Source organism: Camelus ferus, chromosome 15, assembly GCF_009834535.1.
Source record: "Camelus ferus isolate YT-003-E chromosome 15, BCGSAC_Cfer_1.0, whole genome shotgun sequence".
In the NCBI taxonomy this organism is placed as follows: domain Eukaryota; kingdom Metazoa; phylum Chordata; class Mammalia; order Artiodactyla; family Camelidae; genus Camelus; species Camelus ferus.
This window is the reverse complement of record NC_045710.1, coordinates 22,756,413-22,782,272: the sequence shown is the minus strand read 5'-3', so window position 1 is coordinate 22,782,272 and position 25,860 is coordinate 22,756,413. Positions and strand designations below refer to the sequence as shown.

Genomic DNA, 25,860 nt, shown 5'->3' with positions numbered 1-25,860 from the left:
AGAACTACATTAGTAAAACTCATCTAAAATTACCTATACTGAAAGATCACTAAACATTTAGGTGAAACATTCAGGTATTTACTTGGTATGATAGTGTTTCACGTTGTGGTACGAAGCAGGAGAAAGAGAATACAGAGGCTAATGAAAAACAATCAATAAATAATGTAATTAATTAAAAAAATCAATAAAAACAAACATTATTATCAAAATAGTCCAAGTACCTAATATGGACACATTATTCCTATATTTCTATATGTATAGTAATACCTAAGACAGGTAGTATCATTATGACCCAATCAACTTACAAAGATTTCATCACAACATAGCTGACATAAAAATATATTCAATATTTTATCCCAATCCATTCCTCAAAAGCAATACTAAGTAAGGATCTATTTGAGTTCAAATTCGAATATGTCCAAATTTAAGAGAATTTATGTTTAACACTCATGAAAATCTCTGAAAGTTACATTATGTGAAGTATACAGGTAAATGTATGATATAATCAACAGTCTTAGCTTAACTTTTATGAAATGATCTAAAAAGAAAGCATCACAAGCAACACTCACTACATGTGATTGTGTCTGTCCTTATATGAAAAATGAGATCATCACATACCTGTCTTTTGTTCCAGGATCCTGAGTTGTTCCAAGCTGGTAAAGAATATCTATCGTGGAGTCAGAAGAGAGTCCATTCAGTCTTCCAAAAAGTAAAGGGCTATTCAAATCTTGCAACAAAGAATCAAAAGGAAAAGTTTGCTAAATAAGCAAATGGGATGAGAAGATATGCTCAATTTAATCTTAAATTATTCATTAATAAGAATTCTTCTGTAAATTTCAGCAACAGCAACAATAAAAAACAAACTCTAAAAATAATCAAGCCATAATGGAAGTTAATTTCAGAAACAGAATTAATCACAAATATCACATAGTTCAACTGTCCTAACTTTGCAGATATGTAAAAATTAAAATATCAAATTAATTGTCACCTGTGGGATCACTGCCTGATGCTGCACAATTTCTCAGAAGAATGTCTATAAGCTTCAGGCCAATTCTAGTGGACTGCAGTCCTATCTTTACAAGCACAACCTCAATATTAGGTGAATGCATTCCACAGTATGGAGACATCAATAAGGCAGCACAAGTCTGTAGCAGGTTGGCAGTGGGTGCAGCTGCACTTGCCATCATTCCTTCCAGATCACTTATGTGAGTAAGGCAATGATGTAATAACCGTAGCCATCCAATACTGAAATACACAACACAAAATGGCTTATATGGTAAATTAAAGTAGCTGAAATCACTTCAGGTTACAAAATTCTCATGTTTATTTCTTAAGTAGCACCAATCTACGTTAAAAAAAAAAGTTTTTAAAATACTGTAACATCAGTAAAGAATTAAACACATAATAAGTCTCCCCTATAACACAGTAAATAAAAATACTTAAGTGTTAATACCATTTAGGAACTAAGAACTTGCTTTTCATTTAATCAGTCAGGAAATGTTTTTGTATATATGCATATTTATATGCATAAATACATACTGCACAAGCTCATAGACTTGCAAAACTATAGTCCTGGCAGCTTGAGAGTCAAAAGAAATCCTAAATTTGTTCCTCAGGTAAAACTTATAATAAAATTAGTCTATAAAATTTTCAACCATCAACATTTACCAGAAGAATGTAAATTAAAGGATATATCCAGGTCCTTCTTTGGTCAGTTTGGTTCAACTCTAACCCTCTGTTGACTGGCACTTACGAATTACCCTATAAGAGTAGGTGCCTGTCTATATGATCAGTTTGTATGGTTCAGGTGTACTGCTGGGGATAGGCATTTGGAAATGCTTATACTGGACTACGATCCAAAGAACTGGAAGTTACATCCACATATATCATATTGAGAATCACCTCAATGATTAAACGCACATAAATCTCAATTTTAACCAGCTTCAGGGTTCTGCTTCTATAGAACTACTCTTCGTTACACTTAAAATCACAATATTATATAGATGCCTCAGAATAAAGAATTTACTAAACTCTAAAAAAGAAAGAAACCACAGAATAAATAATTTCACAAGAAAACACAAAAAGGTTTTTCTTAAGAATGAAAAATCACATACCTTGTTTTGGATACCTGATCTTCAGATGGAAGAAAGGGATTATTAACTGTTGCTGAAGAAGTGGTACCAAAAGCAGTGAGGCCCAGTAATTTAATTTGTGAAAGGCCTAAGGTGCTGGCATCACGTGGACGATGGAGTCGAAGGCAGACAGCAGAAGCTACTTCAGCTTTAACAAGCTGAATTTTTATGTAGGTGAGACCACTTGTGACAACAGGAGTGGATAATGGTAGCATATTTACCCCATCTGCACTTACTTCAACAGACACTGAGGATGGACAGGCTACAGGAAGACAAATTCAACAATTACTAAAGAAAAAGTAAACCAGACTTTACATTTTAGAGGAAATCCCAGTAAAACAGTAGCTTTCAGTTATATTCTTTATGAACTCATAAAAGGAAATTTTTATACCAAATCATACTCTGTCACTGATTTTCACCATAATTGATTTTGAAGCTATTATATGAAATCCACAGTAAAATAAGAATTATATTTAAAAAATTCTAACATTCACCTAAAAAAGAGAGTAAATGAAGATACACAATTCACATGTACTTAATTCTCTCCAAGGGAAAAATAAAAAACAAATAGGCAAATTATCATTTCTACTTTACTTAGAATTATTACCAATATAGGACATTTGACTATTATGGTTTACTGTTGTAAATAATATGGGAAGAATCTAACAAAAAAAGTATTTTTTATGAATATTATTTTACTATAACCATATTGCTACAATTTTAAATACAGCTGAGTTTAGAACTTGCTTTCACCTCTGATCTTTTTTTTCTTTCAAAATTTATATAAACATTCAAAAGATTTTTTTTAATCATTTCCTGCTAAAATTTAAGGAGGCTCAATGAAGTAGCAACTGGCAGCTACTATGGGAAAATTATTTCTTTCTCACAAACATGGAAGCCCACATAATAAATATATCTATCAACTAAAACAACCTTTAAACTTTGATTTTAATTTTAACTATAAAATTAGGAAGTAACTTTTATTGTATGCCAACTACATACCTGGTTTGCACTGAGAACTAGACAAGTTACATCAATTTTTAAATTTAATCTTACCTTTTGGGATATTATCCACATTATTTAATCTCTTTGACTGTCAATACAAACTGACAGAGTCAAAGAGATTAAATAATCCAAACTCCCACATGACAAAGGGGACATTTTATATTTAAGCTCATGTTTGATTCTAAAGGCTATGTTATTTCCATTGCAACACACTGCTCTGATCTGCTCTAATCCAGTAATAAAAATTTCTGCTCTGATCCAATAATAAAAATCGAAATGTTTTATTAAGCATAATTATAATAGAGAATACCTATTTATTTTTTATAATGTACAAAGTTCTCCTTTGTAACACTCTTCCTGTCTCAATTCCTATATGCAAATTCTACGCACACTCCAAAGCCACTATTTACATGAACCACTTTCTCCTTCCAAATAAAAGCAGTTTCTTCTGCATCTTAAGATTATCTCCTAAGTCTTATATACTGATTACATTTTTGCCATGTAATACAGTTATTTTTGACCTACTAAAACACTGTAGGTTAGTCTATTTTCCTTCTGCCGTTTTATTTATTATATCTATTTTAACTTAATACATGTGGATTCTACAATTATATTAGGGCATAATAATAATCTAATCTTGCAAATAAGTAGGAAAATTTATTCTTCCAAATATGCCAGGTCTACAAAATTTCCCATAGTTCTGCATTAAACTACTGTGTGACATATGACAGCAATCAGAATCAATCAATGAAGATAAACAAATGTGACAACTTCAACAATTCTGTACAAATTCTTACACTTACATTTATATTGAAATAATTTGGGGACCAACATAAATGCAAAATAGTACTTCACATTCCTTTATGAATACTTGAAAGAGTTCCTGCTCCTCTTAATGTATAACTTGTTTTCTAAAAATTCTTTTGAATTATTTAACTTACAAAGTTACAACAAAATGTATTCAATGGAAATTTATCAAGTGATGCTCAAAATGTTAAAAATTTAAAAATCACAAACATTAAAAATATTACTCAAAATATTGTAATAAACAATTCTTTTGAGATGTAATTATCTTACAATTGGGAGGGGATCTACGCTAATTTCACATTACAGAGCTAGGACTGAGGACCAGGCTATAAAAACTAAAGACTATTATCTACAGTTATGTAAACTAACTCATTTTGACATAATGTTATAGCTTAATAAATTTGGGGAAAGAGAAAAGGTAAAATAGTATTTAACTGGAATGTATCTGTTTGAATTTCACCACACATTTCTATTTGTTTCAGAGGAATAGCCATGCTAATTCATTTCATGGGAAATGATTTGGTGGTAATGTTAAAAGTTGTATTAAAAACTGTTCAATATTAACCAACCTGGAAATTGTATCTAAGTGTACCACATTGTTTGCTAAATACTTCGCTCATTTTTAGATGCTTCTATATTATAGTTTATTTTCATGATGGGTCTTAACAAAAGATATTACTCACTTGCAAGAGATGCAAGGTGAGGTTGGATATGTATCTCTTTAAGAAGCACTGCTGCAGGAAGGTGAATGGTAAGGTCACACCAAGCCTCCTCGGGCAGAAAGATGTAGGACCAAGCAGCAGAGCGAGCTCTTCTGTGGGGTGGTGTGGCCTGCAAAAGCACCTCGGCCGGTTGGGCAGTAGGACTGCTAGATGTGATTGTACCTGCAAGAAGATATTTTAAATAAAATTAAAACTTGCAAAAGAAACCCAATAAAGCACCAAGAACTATTCAAATCATAAAATTACACTAGAAAAATTAGCTAAAAATATGAACATTTGATAGTCTGAGTGTACTCAGTACACTTTGCATAATTTGTCAGAGTACTCACAAAACATTCGGACATCCAGTCAGCTGGCAAGGTAGCATTCACTGCTAACCACTGCTTAATTCCTTTATATTCACATGTCATATGAAAACTAAACTAGCAACAACAAATTCAGCACAATAATTCTCAAATGATATAAGTAAAAAAACAATGTCCAAGACAGCCTTCAACTTGAAAATAATCACTTTTATTTTAAATTGTCAATGTTCATCAGTTAGAAATATGAAAAGAAATATAATATAAAAAGAAACTAGGTAGCCTGGGAAAAACAGTATCTAAATCTGAAGCTTCTTAAAAAGGAAAATACCACTCAAAATAAGAAAGAACAAATTTCTTTAAACTGGTTAACATTTACAGTGAAAACTGACATAAGAATCTACTTTTTCATTTCATAAATTGTGCTTCTATGTAAACTCAAAAATAAAAACAAATTTTATTACTAAAGAACTATTAAAAACTTCCTTCTAATCAGTAGAATGTTTGAAAAACTACTACCTTTAAAAATCAATGGTTTGTAATTAAAATGGTGATATTACAACACAATCAGCTTACTCTGACAACTATTTTCGCTTCATACCAGCTAATGAACTACTATATAAATTCACACCAATAACATGTAATAACTCTTTTCTTACCCAGCGGTGCAAAGTTATGGATCCCTTCTGCATTGTCAGGCTCAGAAGCCAGTATTCTTGTTTTCAAAGTGCTGTCAACAGCTTTATTCGGACCAGAGTCAAGAAATTTCATAATAGTTGAAACCATACTTCTTGCAGTGTTTACAATAGCCCTTGTACTAGTAACCATATTGTTGCAAATGAGCTGAACACCACCTAAATTTACAAAGAATACTAAATGAAAATTATCTTTACATAGATAATTTAAGAGTCAACTTTCATAGAAAACTACAAAAATAAGAACATAATGTACTATCAAATGATTACACTTAAATGACAGTTTTGGAAATTTCATCTTACCCATATCATGGAACGCTTTCAAGGCATCACTAGTATCCAGCACTCTCAAAATGAACCACAAAAGTGGTTCAGATAACTGGCAAGTAGCAAGAGAACCCTAAAAAACAAACAAAAAACCCCACACGTGTATACTGTGATTTTTAAAAGGTGATTATTAATTACCTGTGGATTAGGACAATTAAATTTCTTATAGAACGTAATATTCTTTTACAGTTAATTTTCATAAAATGGCAACCTTAATCTAAATCACTAAATACAAGTGTCTGCCAAAATACCTAAGAAATCTTACCCAAATCAAACAGGACATAAACAGTATCTTCTCTGAACACAGGCATATTTTAAGCATCTGTCTCTATGTACTGTTACCATTTTCCACCTTAATGTGCATCAATTTTGCTTTCCACTAGACAGTACCTTCATTTAATCACATATTTACATGCAATATAATATGTATGCATAGTCAAACTGTAATAATTCTATCTAATAGAACTGAAAAAAAGAAAAAACACCTATCCTTCTCAAATATCTTTGTATATTCCAATGGAGAAATATATACATATATGTCATATACATTTATGAAAACTGTAATTACACACTGATTCATTTTCTAAAAAGGAAACTGAAGAAGTAGTAATATTCAAATCTATTTTTCTTTTAAAATTATCCTAACCCCTTTTAACTGAAAGTAAGCTAAATACGAAGCTTAAGCTTTGGGAAAAAAAACCTCATTAAATTTTCATATGTAACGTCTATGAAGAACATTTTGTTACTCAATTATGTTATTTTTAGAGAAAAAAAGAACTACTTCTTAAGACAATGGAAAGAAATCCTAAAATGTTAAAATATGTTAAATATTTTATTCTTACATCACTGTAGTCATCTTTAACAGAATCACTTCAAGGAACCTTTACTCTTCAACTTCTATTACTAATCTATAGTTCTGACCCGATGATTCTGTTCATTTTCTAATATATAATATGAGTACTCTGCCTTACAAATAATTCCTTGCAACCATTGCTAGAAACTACTTAAGTTACTGCAAATTTGCTAGGCTGAACTCACCTGTCTGCCCATATATCCACAGGCCATGTAGGTTAAAATTGGCTGCAGCATCATATGAACTGTAGAAGCTTTTTTACTAAGGGTTGTTAATATTGTAAATAATCCATCCCCGACCGATATTGCATCTAAACCACCATGAAAGTTTTCGTGTTTGGTGAGATGTAATCCACTTGCTCCTAGTTTAAATAAAAAGATTACACATTTTTTTAAAAGCATATTCTTAAATACCAGTAATAATTAAAACAGAGGCTTAAAAGCCATTTTTTCCCCAAAACCACTGAAAAATGGGTACGTAATAGTTGTGTGTGTGTCTGTGTATACATATACATATATCTAGAAATTAAAATATCTCTAACATGCAGTAGAACACATTTTTCTTATTTTTTATATGATACACCTCTATTGTTGGTAGCAACAAAAAGTTGCTCTATTATATGACTAAGGAACATCATTATACATATCAAGAAGAAAAGGAGAGAAAAATAAGGGATACTGTTACAAAATTACACTTCAAAACTTTTAATCAAAAAGAAGATATGGCTGCTTCCCTTACACAAAGGAAGAAATAACAATACGCAAAAATATATCAATAATGGATTTTGTCACAATTTACAGAAGTTCAATTAGTTTAAAAAACTAACACATTAGCTTTCAAATAGGTAGAAAAGTAAAGCAACAATATATAAATTTTACATTGATGTATGTCATAGAAACTGTTACATTGTGAACAAAATTTTATACTTCACTTTTTAAGAAACTCAATAAATAAATCTTACTGGTTGCCTAATACAAAATTTGATGTGAAATTCTTCATCTTGAAAATGTTAGATACAAGGTTACAAATTATGGTACCTAACTTACAAGACTGATTTTTTTCCCCATTAATTTACCTCAATACATTATTTTGTTAGTATTTTCCAATTTTCAAAAAATTCACACTTAAATATTTTCAATATTTCAATTTACTGATTGAAGCCACTCTACAGAAGTTTTCACTAAGAAAAATCAGTCACGTTAAGTTTACAATAAAGTAATGTGCACTATAAAGTAAAAAGATAATTAATTTATACATTGCTAAAGAAAAAAGATACAGTACCAGAAACAAGTATAAGATTAATATTTTCAATACGTACCAATTATCATCGCCATGGCACTGCTATTACACAGGCCCAGAGCAGACAAAATCTGGCTCATTATCTGTTGGTTGGCTAACACTAAGTCAGCAACATATGCAGGTGATCCTTGAATACTACTACTGCTTCCATTACCATCTTTTCCTCCTGAAACTTTTTCTTCATCTGAAACACTGTCTGTCGTATTGGTGGTCATAGACACTCTTGCACTGTATTCCCTATTGCCCGAAAGAGGCAGCTGTACTAAAATGTTAACCAGTTTTAACAAATCAAACATGAGTTGATCTCTTGTCATTTCACCACAAACTGCTTTTGCATCACCTGGACGAATGAGGTTGGCAAAGAGTCCCCCAAAGCATGCTCGAGCACCCACTGAGCTATCTGATCCACTTCGAGACATTACTTTGTCTGAGCAAGTGATATAGTGGTGCACTAAAAAGGTGACAGACTCTATCACAGCAGAAATAGTACTAACTGAAACGACTTCAAAATTCTGCTCCAGGGTGAATTCTAAGAGCTTTACTTGGGCATCAAGAGGTCCTTGGCCTGTCTGGAAGGCACCCCTGGAGAAAAAAGGAGACAATTTAAAATTAGACCATCTTAAGTTGTTTTGAAAGAAGTAACCGCCACATCACAAGGAAGCTAAACAATAATTAAACTCTTCGTATTTACTATTTCATTTTGTAGCAGTTTCTACCTCTTCCTGAGTCCTTCTTGTTCCTGCCTCCACTTATACAAAATCAAAAATAACTTCCTTTCCAAATAGAAAACTATAGGATAAGTAAATCAAAGAGGTGATTTCTAAACTAGAGACTAGTCCTCATAATGAAAGAGCCCTGGTTTGTTAAAACCTCAAATGTTGTTAGTTTAAACATTTCCTACTGATTTTGATTTTTTAAAGTCGATTCAATCAAATAATTCTTATGCATCAAAACTGAATGCTCTCAAGTTCTGTTTATGCCTAAGATACAGAAAGTTGCAAAGATCAACCCCAACTTAACAATTTTTAAAAAGCCAAATTAACTACAAAGTCATAACTTTTCTTGAATCCATCAGAGAGCTGAGGTCACAGAGTTCCAAAAAAGCCTTAAATCCATAAAAAGACAGGCACCTCCAAGGAGACAGAATACGAGCATTAGCTGTCCTGTGGCAGAATTTGGGAAGACAAGATGTTGGCAATATCCAAATGGGTAAGAGGAATTCAGCTAAAATATTTAACAAACTGTTAAGAGGGTAATAACACTGAACCCTTGGAGTTCACACAGACACCGTCCCTCATCATCCCCCACACACATCTTGCCCTTTGCATCTATTTCATTTGGCTGTTCCGGAGCTTTATACTTTATAATAAACTGGTAAATGTAAGTAACGTGATTTTCCTGAGTTCTATGAGTCCAAGAAAATTACTGAACCTGAAGAGGGGATTGTGAGAACATGTGAATTTGTAGTCAAATCATACAGAAATGTGGGTAACCTGGGGACCTCGGAGTTGCAAGTGCCCTCTGAGGTAAAGACAATCTTGAGGGACTGAGTAGTTAAAACTATAAATGTGAAGCTAACTTTGGATAGTGGTGGAATAGGGCTGAATTGTAACACAGGGTTGATGTCAGAAAATCAGAGAAATGGTGTTAAAAAAGACACCAGGTATTTGGTGTTACTGAAAAAAAATCTCAAATAGCAATAGTAGTTTCCTCCCACTGGAGAGAAGGAAACACTCTCTTGCTGAGAAATGACCAAAGACACAAGCCAGAGTCTGGCTGACAAAAGGAATGAGAAAAATTATTGAGAAAGCTCCTCCCATAAGGCCCAGTCACAGAGGGCCTGCCCAAGACTGAGCCAGGACCAGAATATCAGAGAACATCTGCCATCACTAGGAGTCTATGGGACATTAAGAAACAAGCAAAAGCAACTGACTGCTAGAGATGGAGCCATGGAGAGAAAGTCTCTCTGTGGTACAAACGTATAAGGAAGAACAAAAGCTAAGAATGTTGCAAGAACACTGGAAACAATCCCATGTACCCCAACCCACACTGAAGCACAAGTTAACTAGATCATTTTGAAGCTGATATAACACTAAAGGTAACCATAGCAACAAGAAAACCAAACCAAGGTCAAATCCTGGAAAGAGTGACTCAAATCCTCATGCTAATAATCCATTACAAGAGGCTTGTCCACTTCCAGGCCTAAATACTAGTTACTTCAGTGTCAAAAAGATACGTGGTTATCTAAAGAAAAAATTGTAGGAATGTATTAGTTTACAGCATATGTAAAAGTAAACTAGATAATTAAATCACAAAGATGGGAGAAACAAACTGTAAACATACTGTTGTAAACTTCTGACATATGTGATTTAAGGTATAAAAATATTTGAAGGCAGAATGTTATGAAATAAAGATGTGTACTGCAAAGCTAATCCAAATTTTTTTGTTATAGATAATAAGACAACACTAGAAACAAAATGAAATCACAATAGCATAGGGAGCTATATTTAATAACTTGAAATAGCCTATAATAAAAAAGAATATGAAAAGGAGTATGTATGTATATATATAAAACTGAATTACTACAACATACACCAGAAATTAACACAAAATTGTAAACCAACTATATTTCAATAAAAAAATTTATAAAAAATTACTTAATCCAAAAGTAGGCAAGAAAAAAAATTTTTGAAGGGAAGAACAGATTAAATAAATAGAAAACTGGCAAACTGATAATTTTAGTCTACTATATCAATAATTACAATTAAATGTAAAATAGTCTAAATAGATTAGTTAGGAAAAAGATATCGTCAAATACTTATATAAGAAAAGCTGAGAGGTCTCAAATCAATCTAAACTAGAAAAGAGCAAATAAAACTCAAAAAAACTGGAAAGGAGGAAGTAATAATTATTAGAGAAAAAATCAATAAAACTAGAAATGAAAAAATAGAGAATATCAACAAAGCTTTAAACTGGTTCTTTTAAAATATCAATAATATTATAAACTTTCAGCAAGATGAACAAAAATAAAGATTAAAATTACCAATATCAAAAATGATAGAATGAATGAACTACATCCTATAAAAATTAAAAGGAAAATAATACAAATAAATTCAACAATGTAGATGAAATGAATAAATTCCTTCAAGACACAAAACGCCAAAGCTCATGCAAGAAGAAAGAAAATCTTAATAATCCTTTACCTATAAAATAAATAGAAAAAATTTTAAAACTCCAGACACAGGATGCCTCAATGGCAGAATTACTATCAAATATTTAAGTAAGAAATAACTCAGTTTTACACATCCTCTTCCAAATGGAACACTCATTTTAGGAGTCCAGTATTACCTTGACATAAAAACCAAAGACATTACTTTTAAAGATGCAAATATTTCTATTTAACATAGATTCAAAAATGTTCAACAAAGTATTAATTAATTAAATCCAGCAAGATATAAATAGGATCATACCATAACGATCAACACATTTTTTTTTCTAAATCAATGTAATTTGTCATATCTGTAGACACATGAACATTTCAACAGGTTCAGAAAAAGCAAAAAAGATGTACACATTATTCAATGACCACATGACTGTGTACAAAGAAAAGTCACATATATATATCTCTCTATATAACTATTTTTATCTATGTCTCCATGTATAACTGTTTCTATAAATACATTTATAACTCTTCTCCAATTCATCTACATACTGACATATTCAATTAAAATCCAATGAAAGTGTTGTTTTGTTATGTTTTGTTTTGTTTTTGTAAGGGTGGAGGTGGGGGTATCAATAAGCTGATCCTAAAACTTACACAGAAAAGCAAAGAAAGTAGAATAGCCAAAACAATTCTGAAAAAAGAACAAAGATGGAAAATCTATACTATCAGACTTCAAGAAACAATAAAAAATACCAAAGCAGTGTAATATTGGAAAAGAACAGACAAAAACATCAATTCTATAGAGTTCAGAAATCTAGCAAAATAAAGATGGTCAACTGATTTTTGAAAGAGGCACAAAGAGAATTCAATTTAAAAAGGATGTTTTCATGGAAACAGCCTAAATGTCCATCAACAGGTGACTGGATAAAGAAGATGTGGTATATTTATACAATGGAATACTACTCAGCCATAAAAACTGACAACATAATGCCATTTGCAGCAACATGGATGCTCCTGGAGAATGTCATTCTAAGTGAAGTAAGCCAGAAAGAGAAAGAAAAATACCATATGAGATCGCTCATATGTGGAATCTAAAAAACAAAAACAAAAACGAACAAAAACAAAGCGTAAATAAAGGACAGAAATAGACTCACAGACAGAGAATACAGACTTGTGGTTACCAGGGGGGTGGAGGGTGGGAAGGGATAGACTGGGATTTCAAAATTGTAGAATAGACTACACTGTATAGCACAGGGAAATATACACAAAATGTTATGATAACTCACAGAGAAAAAAATGTGACAATGAGTGTGTATATGTCCATGAATAACTGAAAAATTGTGCTGAACACTGGAATTTGACACAACACTGTAAAATGATTATAAATCAATAAAAAATGTTAAAAAAAAAAAAAGGATGTTTTTTTCAACAAACAGTACAGGAACAATTGAACATCATCCATAGGCCAAAAAAAAAAAAAGAACTCTGACACAAATGCAAAATTTAACCTAACATAAACTTAAACGTAAAATCTGAAACTATAAAATTTATAAGAAAACATAGGAGATCATCTCTAAGACCTGGGTTAAGCAACGCTATTTTTACAATACAAAAATAATAATAATATAAAGCTGACAATATTTCTTCAAAATTAAAAGCTGCTTTTTGAAAGATATTGTTAAGAAAATGAAAATATAATCTACAGGCAAAGAGAAAGTATCTACTAAACACTTATCTGATAAAAATGAGTGCCCTCTTCATATGAAGATTGGGCATTTCTTTTCAATTCATATTATCAATTTAACTGAAGAGCTAATTTATTGGGATACCAGAGACTTTCTTAAAAACATACAAAACAAAGGAAACAAAAACTAAGAAATATTTTTGGGCCAGCATTATGGAGGCAATTAAAGAATATGTATGAGGTGTGTGTAGGGTTGAAGAGGATGAAAAAGTAGTTGGTTAAAAAAAAACCCCTTCTAATTAGTTTTTGAGAAATGTAAATCTACAAATATCTTCACTTAAAAAAAGATTTAAAAAAAGATATAAAAGATTTTTTAAAACAGCATGTAATAAGCTAAAAATAAGACTAACATTTCTGTAGGAAATTAATATTAGAGTAAATACATTGAATTTTCATATGAAAATCTTTTACTGCTAGACTCTACAGAAACAGATCTAAAGTCTTCAGTAAGTATATTTAGAGGTCTCTCGAACAGTTTTTTAAAAAAGCCTAGTTAAAACAAAAATGAAATACATGGTGACTGATTTTTTTCTTGTCAGTTGGTTTTATTTATATCATACAAAATCCTCAGGGTCACTTTTCCAAATACACACATGCATACCATACAGCAAGCCTTTGATTTTGTGACTAACTTCTTCCAGCGCCTATGCTTCACTCACTGTGTACACACTACAAACAGGCTGAACTACAACCACATGAATGTTTCAAAATAGTTACAATGGAGGAAGAAAACAAAAAGCAGATAGTACCATGAGATAAAAATTTTTGCAACTATGAAAACATATTTCCATATAAGTTCTGTACATTAATTTTTATATTAGGTTTAAGGTATTCTGCTACAGATCTATAAAAAATAACTATTATTAAAAATTATTAATTTCTATGCTAACTTTTATAAACTATACCTTTTTCTGAATTCTAATATTTAAAAACTAATTTTTAAAGTCATGTAATCTACAAATGATTTTAACCATTTTCTAATATCATTAAAAACTTTTTTAAATTCATTGGCACTTCCAGAATGAAATTAAACAATAAAGATAGCAAATAACACCTTTAACTTGTTTTTGATATTAATGGAAATTTTTAAAATAATCAAACATGCTGGAGTTTGCTTTGTTCATCATAGTTTTTTTGTATAACTTTAAATAATATGACACTATTTATATTTCATTAAAAAATTTTCTCAGAAAGTAATGTTGGATTTTATAAAATGTCTTACAGTATGATGAAATGATTCATTAATATGATATATATCATATCATACTGAACTATGCATTTCAAGCATCAATGCATCACGGTCACATTTTAATCTTTTTAACCTAGTGCCTGATTTTGGTAGTAATTTATTTAAGATTTCTATATGAGATTAGTATTTAATTTTCTTTTTTAAGCTAACTTTTCCAGTTAGAGTTAGATCAAATGTAAGTTTCAAATAAAATCATTGGTAACTTTAATTCTCTACCTGTATTCTAGAACAATTTAAACAGCTTCAAGTAAATTTCATCTAGAAGGTTTATAATTACTAATCTATGAACCCATTATTCCTTTCACAATAGAGTTTAGGATATGGGACAGCAAAATGAAATGAAAACAACCAAGAAACACATCAATAAACCTTATCTTCTTAATCCCTACTATCCTCCTGCTTATCTGTCCCCAGATAAACCTCCAGCAAGTGATAAGGGTACATTTATTTGGAAGATTACCGATTGCTTCTACATCAGGAATATATGTACAGGCTGAAATTTACCTTTCTGTTGAAAGTATATGAATTAGCTTGAGCAAAAATTCACTGAATATCTGAGGACATGTTGAAGAAAGATGCACTTGTAATCGGGTAAGAAATTCTTGCATAGCTTGCGTAGCTGTTGGCCCAACCTGAAAAAAAATGAAGTTCTGTTGAAAACTGCTTACTGATCCCACTCACAATTATTCATTTAAAAAGTATCAAGTGTTAAGTCAAGAGCTATACCGTTGTAACTTCTCATTTGAAGAACAAAAATATTAATAGTGATAGCAGGAAAACCAATTTATTTTTAAGTCTTGATATATTATTTTAAATTGAAAATTATAGATTTATTATCAGTATTTTTTTCATTATGGTCTAGAACAACTTATATTAGGTTCATTTAACTTAATACAGAAAAAGATTCACCTGAATTACACGAGAAATATCTTCATAATGCTTTCAGAAGTACAAAGAACTTATGTATTGATTTTCGAAAACAATTTTATTAATTACCCCATTTCAAAACACAAGAACTCAGACTCAGAGGGGTTAAATGATCCACAAAAAGTCATGCTTCTAATGACCAGCAGAGCAAAAAATAAAGTAAATGAAAAACAAAAAACAGAACACCGTATAAACAAAAAACCCTAAAGCTTAAAACCTGTACCAATTCATAAAAAACTGCTTTCCCAAATTTCTGTCTCATCAGTGAAAAAAATGATAGTGAGAACCACACTAAGTATCCTAAAGTATGTTTTGAAATGTTCTCCTACATATTATTTTATTTGATCCTAATTTAGTATAATCATAAAACCTTAAAGGAGCTTTGAAAAAATAAAATGCAATATAATTCTAAAAACCATTTTAGAGTTAGATAAACTTAATTTCTAATAATCAGCATACAAATCATATTAATAACCAAACTTCCTATATAAAACCAAAATATCTGAGGAAAGCTTGATCCTCAATAACTTTTACTCAGCCTTTAAAGAAAAAAAGAGAGGAAAAAATATTTTATACAGTGGCATGCCCCCTGACACCCACACTCTGCTAACTAGCTGTATAATTGCAGGCAATGCAAATTATGCATATTTTCTCATATGTAAAATAATGAAGTTAGAATCAGTGATTTCAGGAATCCTCACATTCAAAATTCACACAATCTTTATGTATAATAATCACTTGATAACATGCCTCTGTCCCCATCAAAACTCTGGCCCAATCTAACTACAAGTAGTTTCTTCTTTCTCATTCTTTACCTTGTCTCTTTTATTTTACTATGCTCTACAAAAATTAGTCTATTCAGTATAAGAGTACTGACTAAATGTATCCAACAGAATTTAAGCTCCAAGAAAGGCAGAGAGACTCAGACAGGCTAACTACTTATATCCCCTAACTACTATAACAGTACCTAGACTTAGCATAAATATAAGCATATAGCTAAGAAAAAAAAGATGATAACTTTGAAAGATAATCTTGAATAACATCCATTAAATAGCTGCTATGAACACTAAATATTTTATGTGAAAAGAAATATATTGAAGGAAAAATACTTTTAAAACAGTATGATATAGTCTACAGCCATACCACCCTGAATGTGCCCAATCTCGTCTAAAACAGTATAACAAAAACTTGAATTAATATAAAAGAAATCTGTAGTTAGACTAAAAATGCTTATAAGCTCTGATACACCCTTTTTTTTCTTAACTAACAAAAGCAGTATTTCTTTTTTTCCTTTCAGTTTCGAGATATAATTGACATCAGGGTTGAGTAAGTTTAAAGGGTACACCATAATGATCTGACTCTTATACATCATGAAATGATTACCACAGTAATTTTAGTGAACATCTATCATCTCATGTAGATATAAAATAAGAGAAAAAAAATTTTTTCTTCTAATGAGACCACTCAAGATTTATTCTCTTAACAACTTTCATCCATAACATAAAGGAATGTTCATTATATTTACCATGGTGTACACTACATCCCTAGTACTTACTTGTCTTATTACTGCAAGTTTTTCCTTCTAGCTACCTTTGTTCAATTCACTGACCCCCTGCCTGCCTCTGGTAACCACAAATGTGATCTCTTTTTTTGTGAATCTGTTTGTTTCTGAAGTATAATTCACCTACAACACTGTGCTAGTTCCTGATGTACAACACAGTGATTTGATAGTTCTATACATTTCAAAATGCTTACCACAGTAAGTTTAGTTATCATCTGTCAACAAAGAAATTGCATTATTATTGACTATATGCTCCACAGTGTACATTTCACACTGGTGACTCATTTATTTTGTGCTCAGAAATTTGTACCTCTTACTCTACCTCACCAATTTCTCTCATCCCCTCTACAACTCCTACCCCCATTACTGTATCTGTGATTCTGTTTCAGTTTTATGTTTGTTCATTTGTCATGTTTTTTAGATTCCACATAAAAGTGAACTCATATGGTATTTGTCTTTCTCCATCTTGTTTCACTTAGTATAATATCCTTTAGATCCATCCATGTCAACTTTCTGTTTATTGTTAAATAGAACATTTAATATCATAAACGATTAAGTTAGGTGACTTGTCAATCTTGACAAGAGATCATTAAACATAATATATTATTTTAAAAATTATTTTTAATTACCCAATTTTTGAAATGCTTCTCTGACATTCAGGTAAGTATTTATTTAAAATGTTTATTAAATTATACAAAATTAATGCCAAAATTATATCCCTACACAATAATCCAATAAAAACGCAAGCAAAAACTTACTACCTGCTATAATTCAATTTCAGTATTGTTATTAATATTACAAATAATTCAAAACATTTTATTACACTGATACATAAAATTTTATGTATTTAGGTACACTTAAAAGTTTTTCTTTCAAGTATGCTGATTCTATAATCTGGGCCTATTATGGATTTTCAGAAAGTCTTATTACCTGTGGACTGTGTTGATTTGTTCCATGTGGACTGGTGCCAGAAAGAAACTTCACTAAAACATGAATCAAGTTTGGATCCGAAACCAGCAGATGAGCAGTACTCTCCTGATTTCCAATGGCACTGCTGGAGCCAGCTATAAAATATTAAAAAAAAAAAAAAAAAAAAAAAGTTCTCAACAAATAGGCCCTGAATCAATGGAAATGCAGTATTTAAAACATCTTTTAGTTTCAAGTAAAACTCACATATTCCTGGAAGTTACAGCTGATTAAAAGGGTCTGAATCTCTACTGTACTGAGTGGGACTCATTCTCTATTTTCATCTACCACAGATCTCATGCCCCTCTCCTAATCAGACTGTAAAAAATACCCAATTTAATGCACATCTTATTCAGCATACGGTCAATAGAAAAGAAATAACTAAATGCTCATGGTCCTTTTGGTAAGCCTATTCTTAGTAATTATTTCTCCATTCCAGAAATAGAGATTGACTTCTCAGGTAAATTTTAACAAGCTTCAGAAGATAAACTGAGGCAAAACATATTCATTTTTGCATGTCAGCTATATAAATGCTGTATACTGTTAATTGATATACAGATAACACATCCGTTTCCTGAACTGAACAAAATATCTTTGAGTCAAATCTATCTTCAGTGTCACATGGTGATGTTTTAGGTCCCATATTTGGAAAATATATTTCAAATGAAAAAAATGCAATTCCATTTTGATGCTAAGCAGTGATTCAATTTAATATCTTCGTCATCGTGACGATGCTTTCTAGTCAATGAAATTCAACCCAAAAAGATGGGAATGAAATCCACCCACTGCTGTCATAACCTACAGATTCAATAAAGATTTCAATTCACAAGCGGCTAGTCCTTGCTCTCTAATATGAACTTTGATCCCTACCTTCCAACAACCTCAAGAATGTCAAATAAAATCTAGACCTGAAAAGCAAAACCAGTAAGCATTACAGAAGATAATGTAGGAGACTATCTTTGTGACTGTGAGATACTGAAAGCCACAGAAGGCACTAAAACTTCCTTTCTAAGAAGGTTCAGAAATTATTTTACCATCTTAACTTAAATGGGAAATAAGGGTGTGGGATAAGGAAAGCAGGAAACATAATGGGACTTTACAATCTGAGAAGTAGCAATTACGTTTAGTGAATATATGTCTTAGAGGTGAAAAATACAAACTGAGGAATCTAGTCTTATATGTTCATGAATATTATAATGAACAAACCATTTTTAAGTGCAACGGTACTTTTAAAAGAATAAACAGCCAACACAAGACACAGACTAACATTAAACACTTGACTTTGTACTCTAAAACTAATCAATTTTACTTTAACAACTAGTACATTTTTAGAAGGTAATTTGAACTTGTATTTGTAGAGATATGAAAGTATCTATATTATAAAAGTAAAGAAGCACAAACGGTAAGATACATTAAGAACAAATTCAGAAAAGACATATTAAAATAAGGAATTTAATCATCTTCACAACTATATCACTTCTTGGAAAAATCTTCTTTAAGAATCTGCTATCAAGGGTAATAAAGTATATGTCAGAGAATTAAAGGAATAAATAGATTTAAAGGAATAAATGTTTGAACTTACGATTAAGCTGCATGTTTGTCATGAGTGTTAGACTATGAAGCACAAGGCACCACGTCCGGAGCAAAGTATTGGGATACCACGCTAACACCGTGAGAAAGCTAGTTATCGACGCTATGTGGAAAAGGAAAAGGGGAAACATTTTTACCCAGAAAAAGCAAATGTTTACTAAGAATTAAAAAGAAAAATAATGAATTTTAAAACATGATATTACTTTTTAAAAATCAACTCACTACCTAGTGTCCTCGAAATATACAAATAAAAAGTTCCCCATTAAATATAACCAATGCACTAACCATCAACAACATTTTACTGTCTAAGGCTCACCCTGTGACAAATAAAATAACATGTCATCACTATAAATTTGTTGTCCTTTCCAAAGTACAGGCATTTCCACCTAAACACAATTTGTGTTTTACTAAAAATCTTCACATTCTGCAAAACCAAGAATTAAAAATAACAGGGCATATTGGAAAGACAGGGATGGGTAGACCATTCAAAACCAATACAACTTCCCAACACAAGCATGAACTAAAAAACAATAACTAACTCACTTGCAATGTCTAGATAAGAAGCACACATGGCAGGTAAAGAAGCCAAAAAAGTTATTAAAAATACACAAACACAAAACAGTGCCCAGATTGTACCCTTAAAACACTGTGTATATATGGTTGATTCCAGATCTCAGGCAGGAAATACAGAGCCTGAAAGCATCTATCACACTAAAATCTAACAAAGACATAGTTGTGTATTTCACAAAAAACAAAACCAATAAAACCTAAAGAAGCACCTTATTGGCCACATATAGCACAATAAGCATGACTGTAACAGAAATATGAGAAATATTTTAAAATCATGAACTTATACAGGTATTTATTAAAGAAACTAAGTGGTTATAATTGCAGGCTACTTATGAACCAATTCATTTTAAATTTTCACTTTAAAACCCCAAGTATTTCTAGCATTTTTCCTGCCTGTTACATAAAAAGTCTCCAGAGGATAACATGATAGCATATGAAAGGAAGTTTCTCTTTATGGAAGTTTTTTAGATAACAAAGAAGTAATAGACGAATTAGATTATCTTCATTTTGAAACTTTCTATGAATTGTTAATAAGTCTAGGCATTAATCATTAGTGCCTATTAACAACATAAAAAGAGACACAACCCATGAAACTGCCTTAAAAAAAAAAAAGCCTCAAGTCAGATTAAGCTCTAGGGCCAACTTCCAATTTACAGGAAATAGATATGAAAACAAATATATGTATTTATATGCATGACTAGGACATTGTGCTGTTCAACAGAGGTCAACACATCGTAATTGACTGTACGTCAATAAAAAATTTAAAAATTTTTTAAAATAAAAATTTAAAAAAATACAGGAAATAGAGAGGATATCATAGGAACACAATCACTAAAAATTGGGACCCTGGGCATCCTGAAGACAAGCAAACTTCTTTGACAAATAACATTGCAAGGAGATTTAAAAAAAAGACATGGAGGGAATCTATATATAGAGGGATTAAGAATCATAATTAACTAAAATGTGTAGACCCTACATGGATTCTATTTCATATAAACAAATGTTGTAACAGTTTAGCCAATTAGAAATTTGAATACTGGCCAAATATCTTATACTAAGGAATAATTTATTACCCTTCTAGTCACTCTTGTTTATGCTTAATGATTTTCACAATAACAAAGTTAAAAAACATGATCAGAGCAAAATCTACAATGATAATTATTACTATTATTATTAATACAGTGAAACAGATAAAAACCTAATAATTAAAGTAGGGCCGGCTCTTGCTGAGTCAATGCAGATGTAAGTGGGACCATGAGCCAGGTATGGCTGTCACTAAGGATGACAGACAGGCCATGTGAAAGCCAGGCATCCTGTGTATCTCTAGAGAAAACACCAGGAAAAAAATGACTTTTATTCTTCTTTAAATAGATTCCTGTAGCTAGAACTGAAGGCTAGTTCTATTCCTATTGAAGGGTATTATCCTAGTCCCACTATTCCCACATTCCTGTATTTGCCAAGAAAAAAAAAAAATGAACACAATTTATACAAAAATTGACATCTTTCTCCAATTTACCAATGCCCTAGAAGCTATTTCACAATTATAAGAAATACCAGTTCCAACAAAACAGTCTATGAATAAGAAAATACTTGAGGAAAATAAAATGTAAAGATTAACAGAACATTGTAGATTTTGTCTGTGTTGCACACAGATATAAGATAATACAGATCAAAGACTAAGAGTTTTCTGTCCTCCTTCCTGATAATTATTATGTCAGTATATTAAAATAGGTTTTTTTCACTAAAACATTATACCCTAATGACAAAGATTAGGTATTATTAATATAATCATTACCTTTCCAGCTTATTACTTATGTTATGTCAATAATAAATCTTACCTTGATTTAATGAAATGACAGGTATTCGATTAGCATTGTATAAAAAAATGTCTGCTCCATTTTCTTTGTTTCCAGATGAACTAGAATTCAGACTCAATGTGAGCCACAACTGGAGAAGGGATTCCAACTGAAAAAGAATGAAAATTGACAGAAAAAAAAGTACCTATTATATTATGAAATATCATTTAAACAAAAATCTTTTGTATGCATCCTCATGAGTAAATTATTTTTCTATTAAATACTTTTCCTGGTTATTATGTCAATTCAGTAGACAAGCAAAAACATCTTAAAACTCTAGATCAAACAAATTTTAACTATATTAAAATTTATAATTTACCTAATACAAATGTTTTACTAATTAAAAGAGGTGATTCAAGTCTTTAAATACAGGTATGTGTAATACATAGTTGGAACCAAAGCAGTAAAAGCTTAAAATAATAAAAATTACAAAATGACCTATCACTGAGGCGCTGTGGTTAATCAGAGTATCTCCGGTATTTTTTCATCTGAGTATCACAAAGAAATCATCCCTGTCTGGTTGAGAATGATCCCCGTTATTTTCATCTTTTACTAGGCTGGTATTAATGTCTAAAAATACAGCATTTCTCCTGAAGTCATACCTGAACATGATGGACTTGAAGCATGGAAAAAAGTTTGTTGAAACAAACATTTAACATTGGGACAGATGATAACTGTATAATAAGCTGGTTGGATTGGTTCGCTGCTTGTAAACCCCCTAGAAGTGAATCATCTGTTCCAGTGGGAGACTGTGATACTGAAAATTAAACACAATTATGATTTTATACACGAAGTATCAGGAGAAATGTTAACTAGCTATCAATATGTATAGGTAAGTGAAGATCTTTTTTAAAAAAAATTAAAATTGCATTCCTTAAAATTGTTTATCTGAAAACTTGGTTTTACAACATTACGTATGAAAGTTAAAAAGATAATCACCAAAAAGAGACGCTCCCAAATTCACAGGATTTGTCCATCAAGAGAAAAGAACCTTATTCTCTAGTAATTTTTATTTTCAACTTCTTCCTAATTAATAAGGGGTTAGGGGGTAGAGAGAAAGAAAGAAGACTCTTGCCTAATACTTGAGAAGGCAGCTTTAGAATAATCTAGACTCTAATCCACTCATTCTCAACCCTGTTGGTGCACTAAAATTACAGGGAAGCGTTAAAAAATTCTGATGCCAAGTCACACACCAAACCTAACTAAATGCATATATATTCAAGGGGAACAGAGAAATAAAGGGACTCTAGTTTTTCACTATATTTATAAAGTTTTTATATTAAAACAGCACACAGTTCTGCACAGGAAAATAATCAAAAGAGAGAAAATACTGAGAAGCAAAACACTAGACCAATCCTTCTGTTTTTCTCCTTTTTTCCCATACTTCCTAAGGCAAGAAATAAATGAGGATTGCAAATCAAAACAATTTAGTTTAACACAGAAAGACCTAAAACCCCAAATTTCTCTATTGAAATGGGTTGTGAATTCTTCTTCACAGAAGAAGGACATGATGTGCTTCCTAGGTGCCAGCCAGTATCTCTACATCTTTACTCACTACCATGACCCAGAGAAAGCAAAGCAATTCACTGGCCTAAGAAAAATGAAAACATCACCATCTCCTCAGCAACATGCCTATCTTAAGACAGACAGGCTGTAATCTTAACTGCACTCACCTGATAGAAGGGGGTCTGCCCAAGTCTAGCATTACATCACGGGTCAGCAAACCATGTCCTAGTGGCCAAATGTGGCAGGCCACCAGATTCTGTGACACAGTTTCTTTAATAGCCATACCTATTCATTTAGGCATACATTGTCTACAGTTGCTTTCCTGCTACAAAGTCAGAATGTATAGTTGCAACACATACTGCACAGCCCCAGAAAAACTATAAAAAGTTTTCCTTCTTTTGCTGTAGTAAATCCTCTCAATTCTGCAGTTCAAGTAGGCCCATTTAGCTGTCGTCCTTATCTAGGTCCTAGACTTCAAGGATGATAAAGATGTTACTATTAAAAACCCACTTTATCATAAATTTGGATATAATGCAACAAACTCCCAGGCAGCTACCTATGCAGGCTTTGCCAGGAATTTCATTAACTTCACAACACCACAATAACAAAAACATGACTCAGGTTTTTCAACTGAATTAAAAACCACTACATGTAGATATTTTGCTCCCCCTCTACTCTCCCAATTCATTAATCCTTTGTCTTATTTCTCAACTTGCTACTAACTTAGCAAGGGAGAGGTGAGACACACACACACACACACACATGTATGCACGCACATGCACAGCCCCCTCAGATACCCATCAAACATGGAATTTAAAAATCTATCCTTTCTGAGTGCACCTGCAAATAATGAAGAGATAAATTATTCACTGTAACATTCTAAAAATAGTGACTTTTGCTTACATGTAGGAGATGTATTTGTCAATGCCTGTAAAATGGAATCCGCTTCCAGGGTAGACATCATTTTCAACATAAGTTCTGCTTGTTGTTCGAGTCCAACTTCTAGGCGAGCATCTAAGGCTACCAAAAGCAATTAAAAGGAAAAAAAAAACAAGCTATTTAATAATTATTATTCAAGGCCTACTTCCTAAAATAACATGTTGCCATTGGAACTCAAAACAGGGTAAGGAGTGTGTCCTCACATTGGAACGATCTGGCATGGGGTATCAGAGCCACAGCAGGTAACAGCATCTGTGCAAGGGAGGCTGAGATGGGAGAGTGGATATACAGAGAGAGGTGGAGCAAATAAGTGAAGCAATGAAGATAGAAGCAAACAAATTAAGAATAATGAGAACCTCACTGTTAGAGAAAAGAGAAATACGGAAAATGAGAAAACTAAACTGAAGTCTTTGGAGTTAGATTACAGTTAAAAGAACTGATTATCAATGTGAACTCATGGCATTTTAGAGAAATAAATAGATAGAGAAATAAATATAAACACAAATGTGTATACACACTCCCTAGATGTGTCCATCAAGAGGGCATAGAAACAACCAAAACTTAGCACTAACTATATCTAGTACGCCAATCTTGAATCCTTAATCACATCTCTCCAATGAAAGTTTTTGAAATATTTTTTTCCTTCATCAAGTGGCTAATTTCCAGTCTGGGAAAGGGCATGTAAATGATGAGCCTGGGGCATCCTATTGTGCCAGAAAATGAAGAACTGCTCAAAGATGAGGTATGCCAAAAAGGAAGAGACCAGCTTAAAAGAGTTATCACTGGTCAAATCAGGGACAATTTGAACATCAAAATAAATAATGACAACACTGTGAATACACTTAATGCCATGGAACTATACACTTAAAAATGGCTAAAATAGTAAATTTTATGTTTCCTATATTCTACTTCAATAAAAACAAATAAAGAATAATAACAACAAACTATAACCCACTGAATAAAACAGGAAATCACTGGTCTATTCAAAACTAGATAAATAGTAAATTTTTAAAAAAGGAATAGTTTCCAAGTTATTGCTCTGCCACCCCAATTCCCCAATTTTTTTACAAAGGGGAAAAGAGTAATTTTACAATGGAGAAGACTGGCAGACATCTCCTTTATGAATTAAATAAACTTAAAAGCATCAGCAGTGGTCCAAATTTAAAATCATGAGCCACCTAATAGGATGCAATAAGAAAGCCTGAACATAATACTTCCGTGATAGTTCTGTGAAAGATGCATGACCAAAATCTAATCATGAGGAAACAGCATACAAACCCAAACAGAGGGACATTCTACAAAATAACTGTCTTACAATCTTTAAAAGCATCAAGGTCACAAAAGTTACCTCTGACAAACTGTGGCAGGCTGAGTGAGACTGAAGAGATACGACACCTACAGCTGATCCTTAAACAGCAGTTTTAACTGCATGTATATACTTATATGTGGACTTTTTAAAATAAATACGCAGTATACAATCCTTAGTTGGCTAAATGCATGGATGCAAGAATCTCAGATAGGGAGGGCCAACTGTAAAGTTAAGCACAGGTTTTCAACTGTGTGGAGGTGGGCACCCTCACCCCAACCTTGTTCAAGGGTCAACTGTAAATGCAATGCATGTTTCTGTACTGGATGCTTCTGCATAAA

At 31.8% G+C, this 25,860-nt stretch overlaps 1 protein-coding gene across 1 annotated transcript in view; it reads right to left on the bottom strand.

Moving 5' to 3' along the window:
• BIRC6 (baculoviral IAP repeat containing 6) overlaps positions 1–25,860 on the bottom strand; it is a 197,486-nt gene that overhangs the window by 79,084 nt on the left and 92,542 nt on the right. The window contains 14 exon segments of the mRNA XM_032497324.1: positions 619–727; positions 989–1,245; positions 2,115–2,394; positions 4,628–4,828; positions 5,628–5,822; positions 5,967–6,063; positions 7,029–7,204; positions 8,162–8,724; positions 14,803–14,930; positions 17,717–17,850; positions 19,335–19,445; positions 21,751–21,877; positions 22,371–22,525; positions 24,178–24,294. Of these exon segments, the coding sequence (XP_032353215.1) occupies positions 619–727; positions 989–1,245; positions 2,115–2,394; positions 4,628–4,828; positions 5,628–5,822; positions 5,967–6,063; positions 7,029–7,204; positions 8,162–8,724; positions 14,803–14,930; positions 17,717–17,850; positions 19,335–19,445; positions 21,751–21,877; positions 22,371–22,525; positions 24,178–24,294 (2,650 nt within the window).